General features: G+C 30.6%; 1 protein-coding gene across 1 annotated transcript; it reads right to left on the bottom strand.

Moving 5' to 3' along the window:
- Positions 1-2,441: 2,441 nt before the first annotated feature.
- On the bottom strand, positions 2,442-24,880 carry LOC107456987 (lysosomal acid phosphatase). The gene is made up of 10 exons (XM_016075001.4): positions 24,520-24,880; positions 19,500-19,595; positions 17,889-17,969; positions 14,767-14,919; positions 14,588-14,683; positions 13,698-13,787; positions 8,966-9,086; positions 8,343-8,428; positions 3,898-4,207; positions 2,442-2,736 (listed from the first exon to the last, which is right to left on the bottom strand). The coding sequence occupies exons 1-10, from the start codon at positions 24,613-24,615 to the stop codon at positions 2,603-2,605; spliced, it is 1,263 nt and encodes a 420-aa protein (XP_015930487.2). The 5' UTR covers positions 24,616-24,880; the 3' UTR covers positions 2,442-2,602.
- Positions 24,881-25,318: the final 438 nt, after the last annotated feature.

The following is a 25,318-nucleotide window of genomic DNA, read 5'->3' as shown; positions in this document are numbered from 1 at the left end:
CAGTTTAACGAGGACCTATACCGCAAACCCTCGGTTCCTACGCAGACTGATCCAAGTGGTCACCCAACCGACTTCGACCCATTTCAGTGATCTGCTGGGAACCGTGCCTTAATGATCAGTCCACTGTGGGATATTGAGCGGATAGATTATGGGTTATAGGGTATCCAACTAGATAGACTTTTTCTAACTGAACAGAAATCAGTGGCCGGAAGTTATTCCAAACAGTTCCTTCTGTAATAAAAGCCCTATCTTCACTCACTCTGAGCCCACACTGAGAGTTATCGCCCAATCAGTCTACTTAACATACTTGGAAAAATATACGAAAAAATCATCTACAATAGAATAAAACCACTTCTTACAGCCCTCCCCGACGAACAGTATGGATTCCGACAAAAACTAGATACCACCAAACAGTTACTCCGAATAATAGACTATACTGGCAGAGCAATCATAAATAAAGAAACAATAGCCTTCCTGATGATTGACATATCCAAAGCATTTGATAAAGTATGGCACACTGGTACAATATATAAACTCATACAGCTGAATTTTCCACCCGGCATAATCAAACTCCTATCCTGCTATCTTTCTAATAGAACATTTCAAATCACCATCAAAAACAAAAAATCCACAAAGAGAAACATCACAGCCGGAGTACCACAGGGCAGCATTCTGGGACCGATATTATACATATTATACACTTATGATTTTCCTATAAACAAAGCCGATTATAACAGCATAACAGCCTATTACGCAGACGATACCGGTATTATTATTAAATCCAGAAACCCAAATCATGCTCTTCAAAAACTACAAGACCATATAGACGAAATAGAAGACTGGTGCTTAAAATGGAAAACTGCAGTAAATGCTGGAAAATCACAAATATTAATTATACAAAAAAGAAGAATTAAAATACTTCCACAACTTCAACCAAAAATGTTCAACATACCAATACCAATAGTTAAAAAAGCAAATTATCTTGGCCTTATAATCAATAGCAAACTCACCTGGAATGATCACATCAAAAGCACAATAGATAAAGCAAATGCAGCAATAATAGCCATACAACCATTAATATATAATCAGAATATGTCACTTAAACTAAAGAAGCTACTATATACAGCAATGATCCGCCCAATACTTACCTATGCCTCACCTGCCTGGACAACGATACCTCAACATCTACTGAAGAAATTAAACCAATGCCAAAACAAGATCCTTAGAAAAATAACCTGTGCAAGATGGTTCATCCGGAATACCAATATACATGCAGACCTCAAAATACCAACTCTATCACAGCATATATACAAGCTAAACGCAGATTTTTTCGATAAAGCCATAGAATGTAAAACAGCAAATTTTAATGAAATCTTTAAATTTGAAAATTATATCAAAGATAAAAACTACAGACCAATAGCTGCACATTTCACCTCCGACGCCTCATATCATAACTATCAAAACAAATAATTTCATCAACCTTTCTGAAAATAACGTTTACTCATGCTGATACAATTCTGAACAACTCCAAAATCAAACAAACACAGTTTAGAGCAAGCTGCTCAATTTATTTTTGATTCTTTTTTAGTTATTCAAGCAAAGAGCTTGAAACATTCATAAAAGCAACTCCATTGCCTGCTCACCTCATTGCTCAACCAAAACTGTTATAAAATTCCAGATGAATGGGATAGGGGCCGCTTCGCGGCCCAGGTGCCCAATAAAATCAGAACACTAGGACTAGGACTCTGAGCCCACAAGTCCTTTTGTTTAAGTCTCAACAAGTTGCCATATGCGTATGCTACAGGCAGGAGAGTTAATCATTTGTACTCCTGGAATTATCAATTAAGTCTTGACTTATAAGTTTACTTCCATTTTTGTAATTGTATTTATAGTTACTGTATCTAGGTATTTTTAAACTAGCACTGAAACTACCAAATTACATTTGTATCTCAAATTCAAAAATTCGTAAGAAATTAAACTTTTAGGCGAAGTTGCTGGATAAAATTCTAAATTTCAATCCATCTTTTTATTTAAATCCTTCAATATTAAAGCAATCGTATACATATATTTTTAATTAACTAGAAGGGGAAAATAAGTTTTGTGCACAAGAAAATAAAGCTATGCATAACTTTTTGAAAAATCTAAATAACTCGTTTCTGACAACTTTTTTTTTTCTTATTTGGTTTTTGTCTATTTTGTCTTTTGGTTTTTGTAAACAAAATATATGCTCTTAACGTCGCATGGTTTAGACTAAACAAATGCTGCTTAAAAAATGTTTAGTGTTTATTTTACTGTTATTAGCTTCACACCTATGGGTATTTTTGAAACATTTGACGCTTACATTGTCATCTGAAACAAGCTTCAAATGAAATCCTCATTGTAAAAAATTATTAAAAATTCACAAAATGTCCTCCTTTAATTTTATATGTATGCTAATAACATAGTAACAAGTTTTCAGTTTTATTAAAATATCACATTTTAAAGTATTTCATCATTTTGCAATTTATAACTATATTATGAAAATGAGCATTAATGAAACAATGAATTTAACAATTTTCAGCCAAGGTTAAAAGTGTGTTTAACAATTTTCAACATCAGTTTTTCAAGAGTTTGGTATAGATATGAGAAAAGCATTTTTCTTTCTGTTGTTGGAGTACATTTTCGAAACAGCCGCTGCAAAGCTTACCGTAACTATTATGAAAACAATAGCAAGGAAAACTACTCCCAATCTTATTTCTGGAATAGAAAAAGAAAACAATTATTAATGTTGAGGAAAACGGTTCCTACTTCTCTATTTTTTACAGACATTTTCTATCGATTCTCTCATCTTGTTTTGATAATAACTTAAATAATAGTTAAAATAAATAATAAAAAAACATCATTTAAGCTCAAGTGGCCGACACTTATCAACAAATGCAGTGTTATCAACCGGAATTTCTGGTTAATCAGAACGATAATAGTAGTATAACGATAATAGGTAATACGATGATAAAACGATAATATCCAATAAGAAAGCAAAACAATTTTTAAAACTTAAAAAGTATTTAAAACAACTCAATATGCAAAGTCAGTCTTCTATAAGATTGTGCGAATTGCTAAATTTCATTATGTCAATTGTGAATCCTCAATTTTACAACCACTTTAATATTTAGTAAAAATGACTAAGGGCCGGGATAACCTGGTTGCTAGGGCGTAGTCCAAGATGTCGTTAGTTCAGCCCCCGCCGGCCAAAGACTTTCCGTGTAGTAAATGATGACTGGTGCACGTTTAATCTGTCGGGTCACAAAGTCCTCCATGTTTCCATTATTGAAAAAAGGAGTACATCAAGTCACATACAGAAAGCAAAATTTGAAATTTGATTCTTGGATTACTAATTTTTATTCAAAATGAATCATATAATGCGCGCATAATTTAAACAGATAACTAAATCATATTCCGTTTCTCCAACATAACTAATAGTGAAACTAGTATTTTAAGCTTAATCTATTTTTTCGAACAAGTATTTTAAATTATTTTCATTTTCTAATACACATATTTTGAACCATATCCATTTTTTTAAGCACGTAAAGTTGCGTTCATTTTTATTAAGAAAATAAAAATTGCTTGAAATGCATGTTTATAATGGATATCTGTAGTTAAAATAAAGTTAAAGATAAATGCAATGATAGATGTAGTTAAAAATTGTTAATAGCATTTCCAGCTATATTTTTTAATAGCGCAAATCAAGCTATATCAATTTTTTTAAAGTGTTAAACACGTTAACGATTTGTTAAAAATCATGATTCGATTAAAACAGCGAAGTATTTAAACCATTAAAACATTTCTAGGTATTTTCTTCTGAAACATTTCTCTTTTAATTTTGATAACAACTAAACCCAACTACAAGCTGTAACTTACCTTCTTTTTCAAACTTTTGAGAATTGGATTCTGGCAACTGACATTCTTTTTCCCAATCATCAGGTATAAGATGCTTCGTATATTCCGTGAAGTACTTCAAAGGGCAAAATTCACTGCATCCCTCAAGTTGCAGAATATGAGGTGTTTGGGAAATCTTTTCAACATCTGTGGAGTTCAAGTAAAGCAATCGAACAAAATATGTATCATTCATGCCACTGTAAAGCTCAATGAAAACAGTTGCACAGTAAGGGGGCTGTTTCAGGTCAAAAAGTTTTAAAGACATCAAGAGGGCGGCTAAATTTGTGTCGTGCTGTAAGGAAGAAGGGAAAAAAACATATATTTTGACAACCTTATCACAACCAAATTTACATAAGTTTCATTTTAAAATAACTGAAAAATTTAAAATTGATAAGAAACATATTTTTTCGTAATTGCATTTATCAAAGCAATTAAAAAAAGTCTTATGTATTAGATCAATAATTTAAAAATCAATCATAGAAAGTGATACAAACCACGGATGTTTTATTTTTAAAATAGAAGTAGTTATTATTAAAAGAAAAATATTGTCTTATCTTAAATAGAATTAAGTTGAACAATAAGCCGACAGGTTAAGGAGTTAACTTCATACAGGAAGGTTCCAAATCCAACCCCGCTTCGGGCATGGACGTAATTTCAGTCTGTCTGTCCTTCTTGCGTTATTGGGATGAAGTTGAAACGTTAGATCGATATGGCATAATATATGTATCTCTACCTATGGCAACACTTCGTATGCTTTCATCATTAGCGTGTGGAGAGTCATAGGTGAAGGAAGTACGTTAGTTTCCGTCTTAATTTTCGAAATAAAAAGCTTTTAAGTTAGGAAACTATATGTAAATGAAAACTACATTGTACATAGTTCAAAAAGAAAGCATCGTGGTAATTTAAAAAAAAATGTTTTTTACAATTAAATACGAAAAATATTAAAAAAGAGGAAGATATTGTAGTACATTCTTATTCAACTGAAAAGAGGGGGAAAGGGAAGAGGAAAAGGTTAAGGCATGGAACTGGTCTTCTCCCCAGATGGCGTATTCGAGCGTTGCGATCGCGAATAGCATATGTTGCCCACGAACAGAAAAGATATCAATAATATCATCCGTCAGGTACCACGAGGCAATATGCAGCCAATAAGTGATTGGCATTTGTAAAAAAAAACTAGCTATAAATTTTTTATAATTATTTTGGTAAAAAATTAATAGTAAAACTACTTCATTAGTAATTTTTATGAAAAAGTAATAATTTGTCATTACCACTTTTTTTTGTTTAATTTAAACTTATGCATAGTATACTCAGGGGGCTGTTCAAAATAAAAGAAACACTTTTATACTAACTCTATATAAACTTTGTAATGTGATTTTTACCGCTATTTTATTAATTTACTCTATGTAACTTTTCTTTCATCAGTAAATTTTTCCGAAGATCTTACATGGCAAAACTGTTGGAACAATGCGACATTTCATGCTTGAAGCTTTTACAAATGGTATCTTTTTTACAAAATCAAAATTTGCATGGACCGAAGTGAGAGTGGGAGGTTAAAAGCTTCTTTATTTTTCCTATACCACTATAATCATAAAAGCATGTTTTGTATAAATATTGAAATCCTCAGTATGATTTCAAAATTGCTGGTATTAAAATTAAAAAGAATTTATTAAATCCCTTCCCTGATTTTGATCTATCCGAATTTTGCATGGGTAAAAGTGCCATCGTTTCTGAATGCTTTAAGCATGATCTTTCTAAGTGTATTAACAATTTTGCCATTGACAAAGATTGAAAGATCATACTTGAAGCTTTTAGAAATGGCATCCTTTCTACACATGCAAAATTTGCATCGACTAAAATGAACGTTTGAAGTTTCCTTCCATTTTTAATCATCATCATCAGTAGCTCGACAGTCCTGGGTGGACCCTGGCTTTTTCAAGAAGACTGCACCAGTCCTTTCTTCTGCGTGCCACGGCTTTCCAGTCTCTGACCTTGATTGTGGTAAAGTCCCTTTGGAGGCAATCCGCCCATCCCAGTCGGGGTCTGCCTCTCTTTCTAGCTCCAGTTGGCCTTGCCAAAAAGATTCTTTTAGTTGTTCTGTCATCGTTCAATACGACTATATAATTCTAAGCGTATTTGCATATAAATTATCTGAATCATTTTTAATCGTTTCAAAATTGTTGGTATTAAAGCTAGAACCATTTTATTAACTTCCTCTCCTCATTTTAGGTGATTTGAGTTTTGGTTGAGTAAAAATGATAGAATGTCTAAAAGTTTCAAGCATGATTTTTAAAAATATGCCAACTGTTTTTCCATGAAAAGTTTTCCAAAACATTTGCTACTTAAAGAAAAATTGTCTACATAAAGTTAGTATTGTGGCGTAACTACCAACCACTATAAATATTAAATACCAATTCACTAGTATATAAGACATGTTAACTTGATTCTATCACGAGGTACCTTTTGATAGATGAAGGTTGACATAGTCGATAATTAATTCCCCACATTGGTGACCTGCGGACGTGATAAGAACATGCCAATATCGATGGATGATCCACTTTAACAGTTGATTTACTTAAAAATATACTGCTTGAAAAAAAAATTGGTGAAGTAAATAAAGTCTCCTGGTCAACAAACAAAAAAAATTATGAGGAAAAAAAATAGCAAAATGCTATAAAAAAGCACCAAAAAAATAACGAGCAAAATGTCATAAAGAAAATATATATATATATATAATGAGCAAAAATGTTATAAATAAATAAACAGCATGAATCAACTAGTAGCATTCATTCATCAAATTCTATCACAGATACAATTCTGGAAGGGGAGTAATGTGGCGTAACTTCCACTATAAATATTAAATACCAATTCACTAGTATATAAGACATGTTAACTTAATTTTATCATGAAGTACCTTTTGATAGATGACGGTTGACATAGTCAATAATTAATTCCCCACAGTATGTATTTCCATTATTTTATTCAACTCCTGCATATATATTAAAATCTGTTTAGTGATCACTGCGCCGACCTCCTCTCAGAAAGATCCTGGGTTTGAATCCCGTTTCGGGCAACCAGATATCTCTTTTCCTGGTAAGTTATAACCGTGGCATATAATATTTGAGGTATACATCAAAACTGCTACCTGTTTTGCTTCCTATGATAACATTTTTGTAGTGATAAGGAAAAAATATTCAAATAGACAATTGTAAAAGTAAATTTTTCACAAAAACTTTCGAATGTCTCAGCGCAATAATTGGCCTTATAAATTATTTATTTGAAATATTTATGCTTTGCAGTAATAGAAAAACTTTGAAATTTAAACAATTAAACCAAAAATTATATGTTAAAACATAAATATCATTTCCACTTTAAACATTGAAAAAAAAAATCCGTTACAAAATTTGGATAGCTTTGTAGCTATGAACAGGTTATACAAATTATATTTGAATTTTGACTAATGTATAAAAAAATAGGAAGTTAAAATTTATTTATACGACGGAAATTTATAAAAATTGGAACATAAAACGTTTAGTTTTAATACCAGCTCAGCCTGCTTTCATAAACAAATAAAAAGTAGCATATCTCTCTCGAAGAAAGGGTTCAATCAATATTTCAGGTATGGTTCTTATCCAAAATGAGTAGTAGGCAACAGATTATAGAAAAAAAAAACATATGACAATTATATATATAATATATAAACGATATAGAGAATTTATTATTACGAAAAAAAAATTATTCTACCATTTAAATAACGGTTGCAGTAAACTTACATATGCAAATATAAAGGATATTTCGTAATGATTACTCTTTCTGACAAGGATCCTAAAAAAATATATTATGTTTCTTAATATATATATTTAGAACCCTTGTCAAAAAGAAGCCAAAAAAGCATACACTGTAAAAATTGAAACTTAAGTAGAAACGTTGATTATTAGAAACATCCTAAGTTTTTTTGGATAATCAAACTTCTTTAGACATTATCATTCTATCTTTCTCACAAGGGATTCGACAGATTAAAGTAATATCCACCCCCTTGAATAAATATTGATTTGCGAACCCTCGAGAGCATTATATTTTGACTTTATAAGGATTTTGACAAGGATTCTAAATTTATTCATTTTAGATGGTAATTATAGAACACCCTCTATACTTTATAATCTGTTGATAAGTCAGGATTTTACTAGTTCTATGCAGGAAGCAACTATGAATTTATCATTTAAATCGAATTGACACGTTTTGAGAGAGAAATTTTCTTCTGAGAAGTTTTTTTTATCACCTTGAAAAAAACTGTCATTGTACAAAATTATGTCTTCAAGATCGTTGTTTTCGTTGTTCAAGATCAATCAACAGTCTAATTAAAAAAAAAAAAAAAAATAAAAAAAAAAATTCAAAATTTTAATAACACTGAGTAATTTTTCAGAACTTACCGATGAAAATATTTGAAACTTCAGATTTGGAATTATACCTTCAATTTTGTCTTCCATTGTTTTAATCATATTTTGAAGGAGAGGACCTTTAAAAAGAGTATAAGAAAATAGTAGTGTCATTAGTATTTTAATACAGGTTTCCTAATGCTCAAAATGTAACAGATGTAAACAAAAAGGAGTCAAAATTCGAACATTTAATATATTTGTGTTCGCCATAATAAGTTATTTTGTAAAGAAAAAATATCGACCAATATTTTGTCCTTTTCGAAATCTAAAGTGTTTTGGAAAAACTGAAAAAGCTGGTTGCTAAGAATTCTAAAAGAGTATTCGAAGACGCATTGCTTTACCTTTTCTAGTTTAAAATCCGCATGTTTAGCAACTGTGAGCATTTGTAGGATTTAATTAAGTTCCGTAAATGGTGTCATTATTTTTACCCATTTCTTTCACGGTTCTTTAGTATTCTTTCTCACTGTTGTTTCGGAACATTATGGTCATAACTCCAAAACTATCGTGTTATCGCCTGATTGATTTAGCAATGAAAGTAAGTTATTTGATTTGTAAAACACGAAAAAATTTGTTTGATGTATATTGAGTGAAAAGAAAAGCAGTGTGACGACACTTACCGGCTCTTAGACGTTGAAGAAGTTGAGAATTAAGAATCCAAAAAAAGGTTAAATCTTTGACTTCTGTCAGTTCATTCCAATAGGGTTCAACCCAGGTAGGAACAGTAAGGTTATATCGCATCTACCAAAAGAAAAATAATATTTAAGATTTTAATATGCACACATAAAAAAAAATATATTGACTTTTTTTACACTTTTTTCATGCTCAGGTTCCCCAAAATACTTTGTTTAGTTGGAATACGGGGTACCCCAACCGAGAAAAATTTAAAACGCGTCTTCAATAATATCATCGAGCTTTTAGAAATTTTCTCTGACTGGGCTAGCCAGTTTTAAAATCTAAATATATTTTGACAGATGGAAATTAACAAAATAAATTTTTTTCGTCAAACATACCACTTTTTAGATTTCTATCCCAGTCCTGACCAATCTGTTACATCACACATACTGAATTGAAAAATTAGTAATAGACTATCACAATATGGATTCACTTGGTGCTTAAAAAATAAAAACAGTCGTGCTAATTTTATTACATGTAGGTTGTAAATTTAGTTATATTCAGCTTTCGCTTTTGAATTTAAACCGCAAAACTGCTGATTTTGAGTTGTCAAAACACTGTGGTACTTAAAAAAAAGTATGTTAAAATTATTCTAAAAGTAAACTCAGCGGCACGACAGCCCACAGAGGGCCAAGGTCTACTCTGCCCATCTCAGTTTTCTCGACCTTGGGCTCTGGGGTGCAGGAGCAGATGTTCCGGTCAGGTGGTCAGCCGAACGCGGAACCCCCAGTGTTTAGTCCCCAAGCATGCTTGGTACTCATTTATCGACCCACTGAAGGGATGAAAGGCTGCAACCTTGCTCGGCCCGAGGATCGAACCAAAGACCTGTGGCACGACAGCGCGAAGCCCTACCTCTCAGCCACCGGGCGTCCTAAAATTATTCTGATCTTCCTTAATTTTGAGTATTTAACTTGTCATGCTGTTTATAATAACTTTGGACGAGCCAAACACGCCAGTCATTGACCTTCCGCGAATTATTTCAGGAAGGAGCGCCTTTCATTTGACTAGAGAACACCGCAAAGGTGAAAATGCGTCTTAGTTCAGAACCCAACTGATAGAAGGCAGCACTACCAATTTGTGAGACCACTTCCTCAGTTTAGACGTAGATTTGATGGGGGAGATAATTTTCTCCAGATCCCTGTACCAATGCTATTGCTAAGCGACCGAACACAGGATGAATCCACAGATGTTTCAAGCACGACTTGGTGGATCTTAGTGGAGTAAAGGATTGAACCCCGGCCTTTCCGGATCAAGAGTCCAACTCTCTAGTCACGGCTACCACGACTCTATACAACGCATTCATAGAACAAGCCACGTATGTTTAAACATTACTCCTTCACGTAGCATATAATCGAGTTCAAATGCTGACTAAACTAAAAACTTTATTCCGTTCAAATATCATTTTATAACGATTTTTAAAAATTTGGGAACTCTGCTTAAATTAAATCATCCTAAATTTAACTTAATTCCTACGACTGCTAGCATTATTTTCTTTTATAGTCTGCCTATTTAATCTTTGCATCCGTCATAATTTATAGCACTGTTTAATTTCATTATATTATAAGCGTAATAGCTTTTTTATTTGGAGCTGTCTAGCAGCTTCTGATTCTTGCCTCATTAAATTTTAGTTTCCACCACAACGAAATAGAAGTGCATAAGTTAACTAACAAGTCAATCGAGGGAATAAACTTACCTTATTGTAACCCAGTTATTGAGGTCAGTAATGCAATTGTAACTACCACAACGTATTGACATTGAACAGAATAACTGATCTGCATTTAAATTATTAATTTTAAATACTTCCATCTGTTCTAAATTCTTAAACTTTCAAATTAATGGAGGAGAAAAAAAGTAGTCGCCAATATATATTTTCTAAACATCTCTTAAGGGATCTCCCATAACAACCAACTAAGAAACAATTTAAGACCAATACTTTATTTATACTTCACTAATTAACATTTTAATAACACACAACAAATAGTTGTATTTACCTTAATTTTAAAATCTTATTATAACTCCAGTCAGCATGCGCAATTGAAGTAATGAATACGAAATAACTATTTAAAGCTCGAAAGCAATATTATAATAATTGACTTATCACACTATTGCTAAATAATCTCTAACAAAAAAAACAGGTTTTCATAGCAACTAAAAAATAAGTAAGAATTTAAAAAGTTGGTTTGTGTTTGAAGTTGCGATGATAAGCGAGCAAAATTTAAATGTATAAAAATCGTGATATCGTCAGAAAAGTTAAAATGTCCGTTCATGTGGTTTTAAAGAAAAGCAAGAAGGATACACATCAGACTGTATATAACTGATTAATCAGATCAGATGAGAGCATTTGAAGTGGATATAAAGTTAAACTAAGAAGGATGCATCCAGAGAAGAGCAACGTGAAGAAGTGAGACTTTTAGTGTCAGAGATTGATTGCATCATTCTTTGTTTTATTTCAGACAAAGAGCTGCACAGGTGTCTGGAGTCTTAATTCGTTCAGTACAGGTGTCTGGAGTCTAATCATTTCATGAAGAGCAGCAATGGATTCTTTGGTGACGAAAGCCTCTGCTTGCACTCATCTTGGTGAATCGGGTATGGAAGAAAGCCCTTTACGAAATTTTTCACGCCAATTCTTTACATCCGATTGTGATAAGCAATGATCACATAAGCAAATATTTGACGCTAAATGGGATGGATCCATTTTAAAGTGGCTTAAGAATCTCTTTGAATGCCCTATTGCAAAACGAGGCTTATGCGCAGTCTGCATAACATACGTAATTATGCACATTCAGTTATACATACATACGTGTACATATATAACATATATGCTTACATATTTATGATTCACATGTATACGTGCATATACGAACAGTGCGCAAAAATCCAGTCCTCCTTGAATAACATTTGGCCTAAAAATCAAATGTTCGGATCTTCACATTCTAGGATTCAAACTTAATGGCTCGAAAGGGGTGACTTTAAATTTGGTAATTAATAAGTGCAGACGATATTTTAAATTACGAAATCAGACACAAGAACGTATTTTCACCGAATAAACATACCTTTTTTTCGACGAATTCGAATTTCTGACCCCAGAAATATAGAAGGTAGTCGCAATCTAGGAAATATGATCCCAATAGTTTGAACAGGAGAACCTGCGGGGAATTATATATCGACTATGTCAACCTTCATCTATCAAAAGGTACCTCATGATGGATTCAAGTTAACAAGTCTTATATACTATTGATTTGGTATTTAATATTTGTAGTGGTAGTTACGCCACATTACTCCCCTTCCAGAATTTTATCTGGGATAGAATTCGATGAACAATTACCACTAGTTGATTAATGCTGTTTATTTATTAACTTCAATTTTTGCTCATTATATATATATTTTTTTTTCTTCCAAGCATTTCGCTCGTTATTTTTATTTTTTATTTTATAGCTTTTTTTTTGCTATTTTTTTTCCATCATTTTTTTATAGCTTTTCGCTATTTTTTTTCCATCATTTTTTTTTAGCATTTCAACTGTTTAAAGTGGATTCATCCATCAATATATGACAATTTCTTATCACGTCCGTAGGTCACCAATGTGGGGGAATTAATTATAGACACGTCAACCTTCATCTATCAAAAGGTACCTCGTGATGGATTCAAGTTAACATGTCTTATATACTATTGATTTGGTATTTAATATTTGTAGTGGTAGTTACGCCACAAACCCTTCAAAACTTGGATCCCATAATGTTAATTTTACTTTTGGCGCATCTCGCTATATCTCAAGAGCTTTTAAAGCGAATTAAAAAAACATATGCACCCAATAATAAAATTCATTTATCCAAAGATAATTCTATACAAAAAATAACTTTCACTAAATATGTACTGTTTTTATTATTTTATTTAATGATAGTGTAAAAAAATTTGAATTGTAAGGTATAAAATTTTTTGCATAATTTTAAATAAGATATTTTTACATGATAAAATAAAAAATTTGAGAAAAATTGGTTGAAAAGTTCCTGAGAAATTGAATTTCAAAAATTTGATTTCTCAGGAACTATTCGACCGATTGCGCTCAAATTTTGTATTTTGCTATGTAAAATTATATGCTTTGAAATGACGCAAAAATATTATATCTTATAATTCAAAATTTTATCGACCATTATTAAATAAAATATTAAAAAATAGCAAATATTTACTAAAAGTACTTTTTCGGGACCCCCTTCATTTTGGGGATCAGATATATGAACCCGTTGGGAAAAAAATAAAACAAGGAGAGAGAAATTATTCAGAGAAATTAAGTTTTTGTGTATGATTTTGTAACTTAAAACATCGTCTGCACAAATTAATTAGCATATTCGACGTCAGTCCCTCGAGCCATTAATATTGAGACCTAGAACATGAAGATCCGATCATTAGAACAAAAGTTATTCAGGGTGGTCCCTTTTTTTTGCTCAGGGCAAAACAATGAAGAGTGATGCCGTCCTCGTTATTATACTTCTGACTCTAGCAAGCGTGTTCATTTTTCATTTGGGTCTAACATTAATCTACAAACACTATTTTAAAATGCAGTGATATTTTCGTTTCCCAATATATTTTAGAATCATTATCCAGTTTTTATCTTTCGGTTTTTACTTAATTATTAACAACGCTACAAGACGTAATACGAAATAAACAGGAAAATGTCTTACTTCAACCCAAATATTATCTCGTAGAAAAGCAGCTGGTTTCCAACCCGTGATCGGTTTTCCACTGTATTTTTCTAAGTAATCATACATTTCCTAGACAAAGCAACACATTAATATAAATAAATCAAGATGAGTTTACTAATCTTACTAAAAGTGATCAGCAAAATATGGTTCCAATAGTTTAAACAGGAAAGCGGATTAAATTTCAGACAGTAAATTTTACTTTTTAAGTTTTTCGCCATTTCTTCGACGAAAAATTCGCCAAAAGACTTAAAAATGAAGTAAATTATTAAAAAAATTAAAATATTAAAAAAATCAAAACATTTTCAAAATAAAACGCGTTTATCCCTCAAAGATAATTTTATATATAAATAAAATATATTATTTTTTATTATTTAATTTACTCGAAAAAAATTAAATAAGATATACAACTTTTTACACATGTAAATGAAAAATTTCAAAAGGGAATCGGTCAAATAGGCTTTGAAACAAAATTAAAAATTCAGAAAAAGTAGAGCTGATCTGGGGAGCAATTTTTTTGTTTAAGACCATTCGCATTTACCGATATGACATTCATGCTACGCATCCTGCATGCGACAAAAATATGATGCTTTTAATTAGTAATCAGCATGTTAACATATTCAATAAATGAAACATTTAAATAATTATAATTTGTGCAGAAATCCTACCTATGATTATGATGCTTGTTATTAGTAATCAGCATGTTAACATATTCAACAAATGAATCATATACATAATCATAATTCATATGAAATCCTACCTATAATTCTTTTTATTTGCTCTTAATTATAATGCTTTTAATTAGTAATCAGAAGGTTAACATATTCAAAAAATGAAATCTTTAAATAATCATAATTCACACGAAATCCTACCTGGTGTTTTGCATTGAATTCATTTGCTTCTGGTGTATTTGCAACTCTTAACTCTTCCTCGGCAGCTCTAGGACAATCACTTTCTGTTTGTAAATACTTTAAAATACATAAAAATTGAACAGCAATAAAAACAATTTAAGAACACAAGAGTTAATTTCAAAATGAGAATAAATTTTTACCTTATCTATATTTTTAGGAAGATATCGAATTGATATTGGTTGCCAGTCAAAATTTTCATCAAACTTCCAAGGTTTACGAGGAGCGTAAAATGATGCTAGGTTAGCCTCTGCACTTTTGAGACACCGCTCATCGTCTGCGCTTGTGACATTAACCTAAAGTTAAGAATTATTCATTTTAACTTAATTATTTAGAAAGTTTTCATGATTTGATGGCCGAATGAAAAATATTTCTGAAGGTGTCAGAGACTTGATTTTCTTTAAAAAAAATAAAAATGAAAATAATATTTTCAAAAACCACGTTTTTGTAGTGGAGAATAATAATTAAAAAACCAAAATTTGAAAAACTGAAAACGTGGGGCACATGAAATACATGACAGTAACAGTATGTGTGCTCATGAGAATATGTGTATGTATATCTGAAATTGTATCTGAATGAGGATGTGTATGTGGTTGTGCATGTGTATGAGTAAGAAAATGTATATACGTATGTGTATATGTACTGTTGTGTATTTCATGAGCCCCACGTTTTTCGTTTTTCAAATTTTTGTCTCTTAATTCTCTACTACAAAAAGTGGTTTTTAAAAATATTATTATTATTTTTTATTTTTCTTGTACTCACTTCCAAAATCTCAATTTTTTCACTCACTGCACACCAAACTTTTCAACTGACCTATGACACTACTTTGAAATAATCGAATCGACAACACAAGACAATCGCGAAAATATTAAATTTTCTTTAATTTTAATTTTATTTTACTTTGTATGTCTTTTTTCTCTTCATTTTCATGCATTGTCATCCAATTCTGGACTGTGTGCCAAATTTGAAGTCTGTAGCTAGTCGGGAAGTTAGTTTAAAATCGGTTACGAAATTCCACCCGAATAGACATACACGAAGGCAAGTTGATATAAACGTGGTAATAATAAAATTAAATGTTACGATTTTAAACCGTTAATGCCATGCATATTTCATTTTATTAACTAACTGAATGCCTGATATTCATACGGGATGAATAAAAAAAAGAATAAATAAATCAGAACTGAACGATAGACTTAGATAAAATTAAAAACTCTCTGCGAACACGAGATCTCATTTACAAAAACTTTCTGCACAGATTGTAACACTCTTGTATCTAGTTTCAAACTTTTCATCCTCTCCTCATTTTGACGAAATTTGTTTAAAAAAAACTTTTATTTTTTTAATTTTTATACAACTTGATATTGATTCATGCCACTGGGATTAGTTTGTTTAAAAAAAAAATAAAAAAAAATTAAAAAAAAATTAAAATGAACGTCCAAAAATGCCATGCGCAAAAACAGTTTTAAAATACAGGAAATTTTAACAAGAAAAAAGTGCATGTAGGAAGCATTTAACAGCAGAATGATATCCACGCTCTAATAAAAAATATTGATGCTAAATCTAAATGTTTGTTTTATTTATTTAAATTGCGTGAATATGTATCTCAAAGTATGATTTTTAAATCACGTGAATACGAACCTCGACATTTAATTTTAGAATCGAGTGAATACGAATCTCTATGCTTGTTTCAAAAAACGCATTAATAGGAACCTCGATGTTTGATTTTAAAATCTTATGAATACGAATTTCGATGTGTGATGTTAAAATAGCGTGGACACGAATCTCTATCTTTCATTTCAAAATCTTTGAATTCGAATATCGACATTTGATTAAAAAATCGCGTGAAAACGAATTATGATGCATTATTTTTAAGTCAGTTGAACGAGCATCATAATTTTTTTGTAATTTTGTTTTATAACCGTCATTGAACAATCGACACAATTTCGGGTTTACGGCTACCAATGCTCAACTCCGTAGCTTTATAATTTTAAACCCAATCCAGAAGACAAGGGAACGCCTGGATCAAGTAGTGGAAGGAATTTTCCTTCATGGAGGTTAGCTTGACGGCAATGGGATTCTAAACCATGATTCGTCTACCACTGAGGGTATCTTACGTCAGCACTGTGGTTGGTGTGAGCCGGGTGTGGAATTCGAATCGACCAGACATCGCCGAGATTCGAACCCAGTTCACCTCATTGGAAGACGAAAGCGCTATCCCCTGAGCCACCACGGCTTTGTGCACCATAATAGTAACTTTTACATCACGTGGATACAAAACGCAATGTTTGATATAAAATCGTGAAAATACGAAACACAATGCGTGATAGGAATCACGATATGTGATTTTAAATCATGTAAATGTAATTTTGAATTGCGTTTGCATTGGTAGAAAAAAGCCTAAAAATGTATTCGAAAAAGACAAACTTTCTTTGAAAAGAAGCGTATTTTTCCTTTTCTTTTTTAATTAAAGTTGAAAAAAATTTTGCGATGGTGATAATCCCTATTTGTAAGTATTACCATATTGTAAATATCATTTTGTAAATATTACCACCACCTACCTACCACTTTAAATATAAAAAAGCACTGTTGTTTCGACTTCAGATCGTATTAATTAATTATGGTAGTTACTTAGAATAGTCTCGTTTTGGCCTAACATATCCTAAAATTGAAACACTGGGGCTACTTTTTTTGGAGCTAAAAAGGAACCTCCAGCAACCCTTTAAAAGGACGATATACAAAAAAGGGTTAAAAAAACTAGTTTAAAGGGAACTAAAAATATAACTCTCTGTAACGTAAAATCTAAAGCATATTTTATTAATTTATTTATTTTGAAAATTACTTTCCAAAAAAAAATGTCATATCCTTTAATTGCGTTAAATATTCTAAATTACATTCTTCAAGGGTTATACGGCAATTAATAAAACATACGTTTTTAACATATTCTTTAAGGTGACCGAACAAAATTATTAGGATTAAATTTCACCCCAATAAAACTTAAGATGTGTTTAAATAAAGTAAAAATGTTTAATAAAATAAAACTTTTGGGAAATTTTAACTTAGAAATTTTTAATTTTCATGTAGTAATCTGCAACAATGAAATATTTTAGGATCTTTAACTCATATATTTTTTTTAAATTTTGATGTAACAAAATTTTTATTGCCAAGATGAAATATAACTGTATTGCAATCTACGAGGGTTGGGGAGTGAAGCAAGGGGATGAGATAGAGCCCTCTAGTAATATATTGAATTTTAATGTAATCTTACCTCTAATGGACTGGATGTTTTGAAATCTTTGTAAAAGTCACGAAAATACTTCCCTAAATTGTAATGCTGTCTTTTACCAAGCTGGAACATAACAGAGAAGTGGGTTATAATCGATATTAGATGCGCAAAAAAATAGAAATAAATAAATATAAATATAAGCTGCATATAAGCTGATATCTTTTGTTTTATAGTGCTATTCCAAGTACTCTTTATGACAAAAGTATATCAATAAAAATTATAAGCCATTAGAATTAAATAATCAAGATCATAACATACATCTACAGAAATGAAAAGCCAATAAAATCTGTCTATTATCGAGATCATACCATGCATACCCTTCATTTTGGTTTTTGCAAAGAATTATTTCTAGTGGCTGTGTACTTCAACGGAAAAGATTACACCCTTACCCATATGATACCATACACCCTTCAACATTTGGGTTTTTTGCAAAGTTTTACTTCTTGTGGCTGTGTACTTCAGCGGAAATTATTACTCTCTTACCCATATGATACCATACACCCTTCAGCCTTAGAGTTTATTGCAAAGCATTACATCTAGTGGTTGTGCACTTCAGCAGAAATGATTACCCCCTTACCCATATGATACCATACACTCTTCAGCCTTTGAGTTTATTGCAAAGCATTACATCTAGTGGTTGTGCACTTCAGCAGAAATGATTACCGCCTTAACCATATGATACCATACACCCTTCAACATTTAAGCTTATTTCAAAGTATTATTTCTAGTGGTTGTGTACTTCAGCGTAAATTATTACACCCTTACCCATATAATACCATACACACTTCAACATTTGGTTTTATTACAAAGTATTATTTTTAGTGGTTGTGTACATCATCGTAAATGATTAAAACAAATCGAAATCATCTCGAAGTTTAATCAGAGCATATAACCAGTTCTTCATCTTGTTGGAGGAACCTTGGTTTAATTTGCCTCTTCAATTTAAAGTGCTGGAAGAAATCAATTTTCAGGTCTATATGAATATTATATTTCTGATCTATCAGGGTGCTTCTGTTATTTTTCAAAGTATTTAATTTGGAATCTTGTTATTCTTTTAAGTTGCGTTTCTGCAATAAAACACTGAACAGTGGATGCATACGAAATAATTGGTCAAATCATGAAAATGTAAAGTAAGCGTTTTAAGAAAAATTGAAGTCTTGATTTAGATCCAAGAAAAGCACTGATGCTGCTAAACACACCAGAAGCATTGTTGGGAATGTGATCGAGTTGTGAATCCAAACGAGCTTTGTGTTGAAAATAATCCCAGGATTGGATGCCTTTTTTACAATTGGCCCCATTTCATTGAATAACATAACCATTCGACCTTTTTATATGTCTATTTAAATTAGTAACATGTGGTGGTAGACAGAAAATATTTTCTGCCAATTTATTAAAATGTTAATGCATTATATTTGCTACTATTAAGAAAAAGTTTTCTTAAACTATGGAACTTCCGTAGTTGTTGGAATATACATATCAATAAAAAGGTTAAACGAAAAAGATGTATTGTTAATAGTAGATATCATAATATATCTACTTATTTTAAATAATTATAAATTAAAGCATAAGTAATATTTTTTTTTCTTAGCTTACCAGAGTTAATGATCCCAAACCTTCTGGCCATAAGCTTTCTGGATTCGGATCTTTTGGATAAAGTGAAAGGGGAGCTCGATCCCCGTGGCGATAAAGCTGAAACATTAAAGCAAGTAAGAATCTGAATTATTATAAAGGACATTTAATTATTTTAAAAGATAAAATTCTTTATAAAGAAGTCAGCTTTTTTAAAAAAATATTTACTTTACCCAATTATTAATTTGTGTTTATGAACAGCAAGAAGCGAGAAAATTGAAAAAATAAAAACTAGTAACAATATTGTGTTTTTGATAGTTTTTGCTTGTCATTTTTATTTGAAAAACTAAAATCGAAAACTCAGTCCATGTCAAATCGAATGAAAGGAAAAAATTCGTTTGATATCGATAGTGGAAAAAAAATTTGTTTATTTATCCTACAGTTGGCTGATCGTAAGGCATTATTATTCCAATTAGATCTCCAAAGTCAAGCATCACTGGTTGTAATCAGGGAGCGGGTACTGGATCAGGCTTTGAAGGGACCGAGGCATTTGTCCTCGATAAACTGTTCTACGAAAAGTGCTAGACATTGGGAGCAGATCGTCCGGCTACGAAAGTGAGGGAGCCCTACCCTATGCCGAGGAACAAAATTGCGATGGTATGTCTTAGGATCATATTCAGGGATGTTTCTCAGGCCGTCGTCAGTAGCTTATTGTGCAGCTCTAGTGCAACGTAAATAAGATACTACTACTATTATTTATTTATTTTTTTATGGATAATTTTTATTTATTTCAAGTGTTACAAGTACACAACAAAAACACTTCGTAAATTAATTTCTCAAAAAGGAGTTAAGAAACCTACACTTTTTGGACCTAGTGAATTCCTGCATGTGTTTTGTTTTAAAATGTAACTTTATATTTCATATTCGAAATGTAGTTTTCTACCAGACATTAAAGTCAAAATGGGACCATGTTTTCGTTTTTACGTTATAAGACACTTCAGAAATTAATTGCCCGCTTTGCTTAGCGAAACCTATATTTTCAGGACATGAATCGCTTTTTAATGCTTCATTTTTTTAAAATGGTGCCATGCAAACTTTTAATTTTGTCTGAAAAAGACATTAAAAACTAAAGAATTTTCTGTTAAAACATGTAAGTTATTCAACTGATTTTTAAGGTTAATTTCATAAATTTTTGCAGCTAAACTTATATTTTTAGGCCATATATAGGTTTTACTTGCGTTACTTAAAATGGTGTCATCTAGTTTTCTATTCGAGATGTTGTTTGAAAATACCAAAAAAGAAGACCAATTTTTTTTTATGCATAGGAGACATATTAGATATTAAATTTTAAAGTAACGCTTCGAAACCTACATGTTTAGGGCATAAATAGCTTCTGACTTGTATCCCTATATGGCAGTACTTTTACTTTCGTTACTTGTAGCGCCGGTACAAGTAAAAAGTACGTACTTTTACTTGTACTTCGTTACTTTTTAAATTTAGTACTTTTACTTGTACTTTCGTTACTTTTTTAGGGAAAAAGTACAAGTATTTGTAACGAAAATGTCGAATGAAATCGTTACTTTTTTCTAAAACTTGGTAAGCTTTCTGAAAAATTTTAATATCTAATTATTCATAAAAATTTTATATTTCATATAAATTTTAATATCTAATTATTTTCTATTTATAAAATAACATTTTACATTTATTTGAAGCATTTTTCATTCCTTTAAATATGTTAATTAAAAATTTTGTTAACAATTTGTGCGCATTGGATGCTATTTTAAATAATTTAAATAACTAATTTCATATTACTATTACAAAAACTTTTGGCACAAGTTTTACATTTTTTAACGTTAAAGTATTAAATTATAAAAACAATGCTTTATTTAATGGAAATGTAGTATGCATCAAAATAAATCTAAAATATTATATATTTTTTTTAATTTTGCAACAAAATATTTCTTTAATTATATTAAACGTAACATATATACTATTATATAAACGTATTAGTTATTCATATCATAAAATTTTAAAATGAAACTTTTGTTCATAATTTTGGTTATGAGTGGATTTAGTATTGCACATCGTTATTACAAATCCAAAAATTGCCATTATGAAATATTTTAAAATAAATTTTTATTTTATTTAAAAACAAAATATAATTTGTAGTTTATTGGATTTATAGGGGTTTCCTGTATATGAATGCATTTTTTTAAAATTTATTTTCTAACATAAGTTATAATGTTAATCAAATTTGTCGAACAAGGTAATTTATTTATAAAATAAAGTTTCCGAAAATAAAAACAAAATTTTAAATTTTTTTTTATAGTTCTAAAATTAACATAAATCTAAGTTCCTTTTTATATGTAAACAGATAATTTTGATTTCTGGTTTGGCTTCTGGATATTTTAAATGTTCACTATTGAAGGAGATTTGTAACATTCGAATTAGATTTTATTCCGTAATAATATGATTTCTACCACTTTTATCTTTTTTTTTATTTAAATAAATTAACAAATATTTATTTTGAATTAGCAAATATAAATTTTTATTTAAATAAAAAAAAAAGAATCTCTTTAAGTTAATATAAACTAGGGAAAGAATAAAGAACTGTCGTTTCCGTAAATTTTGATATTCGTTTCTCATTAATCAACTATATTAAGGTTTATTAATTATAATTGTGTACTATAAGTCGCGCTAACGATGTTTTAAAGTTAGAGGGACTCGCTTACTCGTAAATATTTANACGAAAGTGAGGGAGCCCTACCCTATGCCGAGGAACAAAATTGCGATGGTATGTCTTAGGATCATATTCAGGGATGTTTCTCAGGCCGTCGTCAGTAGCTTATTGTGCAGCTCTAGTGCAACGTAAATAAGATACTACTACTATTATTTATTTATTTTTTTATGGATAATTTTTATTTATTTCAAGTGTTACAAGTACACAACAAAAACACTTCGTAAATTAATTTCTCAAAAAGGAGTTAAGAAACCTACATTTTTTGGACCTAGTGAATTCCTGCATGTGTTTTCTTTTAAAATGTAACTTTATATTTCTTATTCGAATTGTAGTTCTCTGCCAGAAATTAAATTCAAAATGGGACCATGTCTTCGTTTTTACGTTATAAGACACTTTAGAAATTAATTGCCCCAATTTGTTTAGCGAAACCTATATTTTTAGGACATGAATCGTTTTTTAATGCTTCATTTTTTAAAATGGTGCCATACAAACTTTTAATTTTGTCTGAAAAAGACAGACTTGAAATCTGAACCTAGTACCTAATGTTGACAATAGATTCACAGCCATCTTTTCTATAGCCTTGAAATTCAAACCTGCTACCTCATGTGGACAATAAATACACAGCCATCTTTACTATAGCAAGTTGCTTAGAATTATTTTCACTTTCTTTTCAGTTAAACAAGCAAGGTGCTTGCTTTACAATATCAGTCACCCCAGAGACTCTGTATACAAACTGCTTATATTTTCTAATTTTTACTGTAATTTCAGGATGAATGGGATATGGGTCTTCTGCGCGGCCCAGGTGCCCAGCTTTTGTTAAATAAAGTAAGTAAGTAAGTCTGAAAAAGACATTCAAAACTAAAGAATTTTCTATTAAAACATAGTAAGTTATTCAACTGACTTTTAAGGTTAATTTCATAAATTTTTGCAGCTAAACTTATATTTTAGGGCCATATATAGGTTTTACTTGCGTTATTCAAAATGGTGTCATGTAGTTTTGTATTCGAGTTGTTGTTTGAAAATATCAAAAAAGAAGACCAATTTTTTTATTATGCATAGGAGACATATTAGATATTAAATTTTAAAGTAACGCTTCGAAGCCTACATGTTTAGGGCATAAATGGCTTCTAACCTGTATCCTTCTTTAAAATGGAGGTATACATTTAGAATATGAGTATAGCTTTGAGCCCTACTTGTATACACTTTGCAAGTAAGTTGCGACTGTGCCTGAAAATAGTGATAAGGAATTTCTTTTTCTTGAGCTCCAGTTTTAGCCTGCCAAATATGACAAGCGTAAGACAAAGCAAAATTCAATCGTCTCCTAGCCAAAAAAATTTCGACCACTTTCCTACCTTCTTGTGCCGGGAGACACACGACAATGTAGTTTTAAAACGTTTCCTAATCAATTGAATTTATTGTCAATTGAAATTGTGACCATTTTCCTACAAGCTGGAATATTCACGTTTCAAATGAAGCTCTAAGACGGATAGCACAAAACAACAAAAATTTTAAACGTTTCTTTATCAATACTGTCAATCAAAAATTAGACCATTTGCCGAGTATTCACATTAAAAGTGAAGCACTGGTTCTGGTGATACATAACTAAACAAATTTCAATCGTTTTTTATCTTAAACAGTAATTGTTGTTGACAATGAAAATTTTGACCATTATCCAACAAGCTAGCGTGTTCACATTAAAAGTGAAACACTGGACTTGCCGATACATGACGAACTAATTACAATCGTTTTTTTATTTATTTACTTATTATTATTATCATAACTAGTAGATCTTGTCGGTCACGCGTTGTTCCTTTCATTGCAACACATGAAAACAGAAGTTTCAATTGTTTTTTAACCTATAGTTTTTATTATCCATCTAATTTTTAACAATCTTCTGATTAACTTAAATATTCACATTTCAAGGAAAGTTCATTGCTGTGTGACGCATAGCAATACAAGTTTCAACCATTTCCTAACAAATAAATTTTATTGCCAATCAAGATTTCGCCAACTTCCCGAAATAAGCAACCTATGAAAAACACAAAAACTAAAATGCAAAAATTAAATACAATAAAAAATTCAGAGACACATTTTTTAAGTGGACTAAGTTTGAAACTAAATAACTTTCGAAAGTGTTATGTCAAATATTTTTTGTTTTTGGTGGGACAAAAAAATTCAATTTACTTCCTCGTTTTTAGACCAATTAAAAAACAGGATTCCTAAATTTCAAATATTTGTTTCAGAATATCATCAAAAAACAATTTGTGAACTAAGAAAATAAAAGAAATTTTAATATATATTTACCATTTGTACAAGTATCAACTTCAAGTCTGAATGATCGGAAATCAATTTACCCGACGTTACTGTACATAATACGAAAATTATCCAATGAGAAAGCATATTAATGAAAAAATCGTAGATATGCACACTATAAATAAAATTTGAACGAAAAAAAAAATTTAATTACTGAAACAGACAGAAATCTTTCAAAAACGATGTCATTTCTGAATGTTAATAATGAGATGATGTTAACTATGAACAATTGTCACTAACAGTGAATCATGTCTGTGATTCCTGAATTAAATGAAAATTTTTATTCCCTTGAGGTCTGAAATTAAGTTGTAAAGATAAAAGGACAGGTTAAAAGGATTTCAAAGCAGAATGTGGCAATGATTTGTTAGCTCTTATCTGAGGCATTTTCGAAATCAGCTGTTTGTAATAAATCTAATTTTGATAAAAGTAATCAGTAAAACACATTAGAGCTCTACATAGAATGTTTTTATTGGAAAATATTTCACTTTTTAGGGCAAAAATTTCGCTCGAAATTTTTATTATATTCGAAAAAAATATAGCTTTACAATAAGTTTTGAATCCTCATTTTCAATAAGGAATTGTTAAATTTGGGGTTTAAATTTAATTCGCAATGAGAAAAAAAGAATAAAATGCTTAACATTACTGCAAGAATTTTTTGCAGAGTACTTTAACCTGTTTTGTAAAATAAATAAATAAATAAAAAATTTTGTCTTTTTTTTTTAAGTTAAGTGATTTTTTTCCTCGCTTAAGTTAATTGTCATTTAAATATATTTTAGAATTGTCGTAAAGA

Source organism: Parasteatoda tepidariorum, chromosome 8 (assembly GCF_043381705.1).
Source record: "Parasteatoda tepidariorum isolate YZ-2023 chromosome 8, CAS_Ptep_4.0, whole genome shotgun sequence".
Classification (NCBI taxonomy): Eukaryota; Metazoa; Arthropoda; class Arachnida; order Araneae; family Theridiidae; genus Parasteatoda; species Parasteatoda tepidariorum.
This window is presented reverse-complemented; position numbering and strand designations above follow the sequence as displayed.

Excerpts from the sequence above, each read along its gene's own strand:
- LOC107456987 (XM_016075001.4), bottom strand. The coding sequence starts at position 24,615 with ATGCTTTCTCATTGGATAATTTTCGTATTATGTACAGTAACGTCGGGT. Across the intron at positions 19,596-24,519 it reads AGTTGATACTTGTACAAATG|CTTTATCGCCACGGGGATCG; the intron begins GTAAATATATAT and ends TTAATGTTTCAG. Across the intron at positions 13,788-14,587 it reads AATTCAATGCAAAACACCAG|GAAATGTATGATTACTTAGA; the intron begins GTAGGATTTCGT and ends TGCTTTGTCTAG.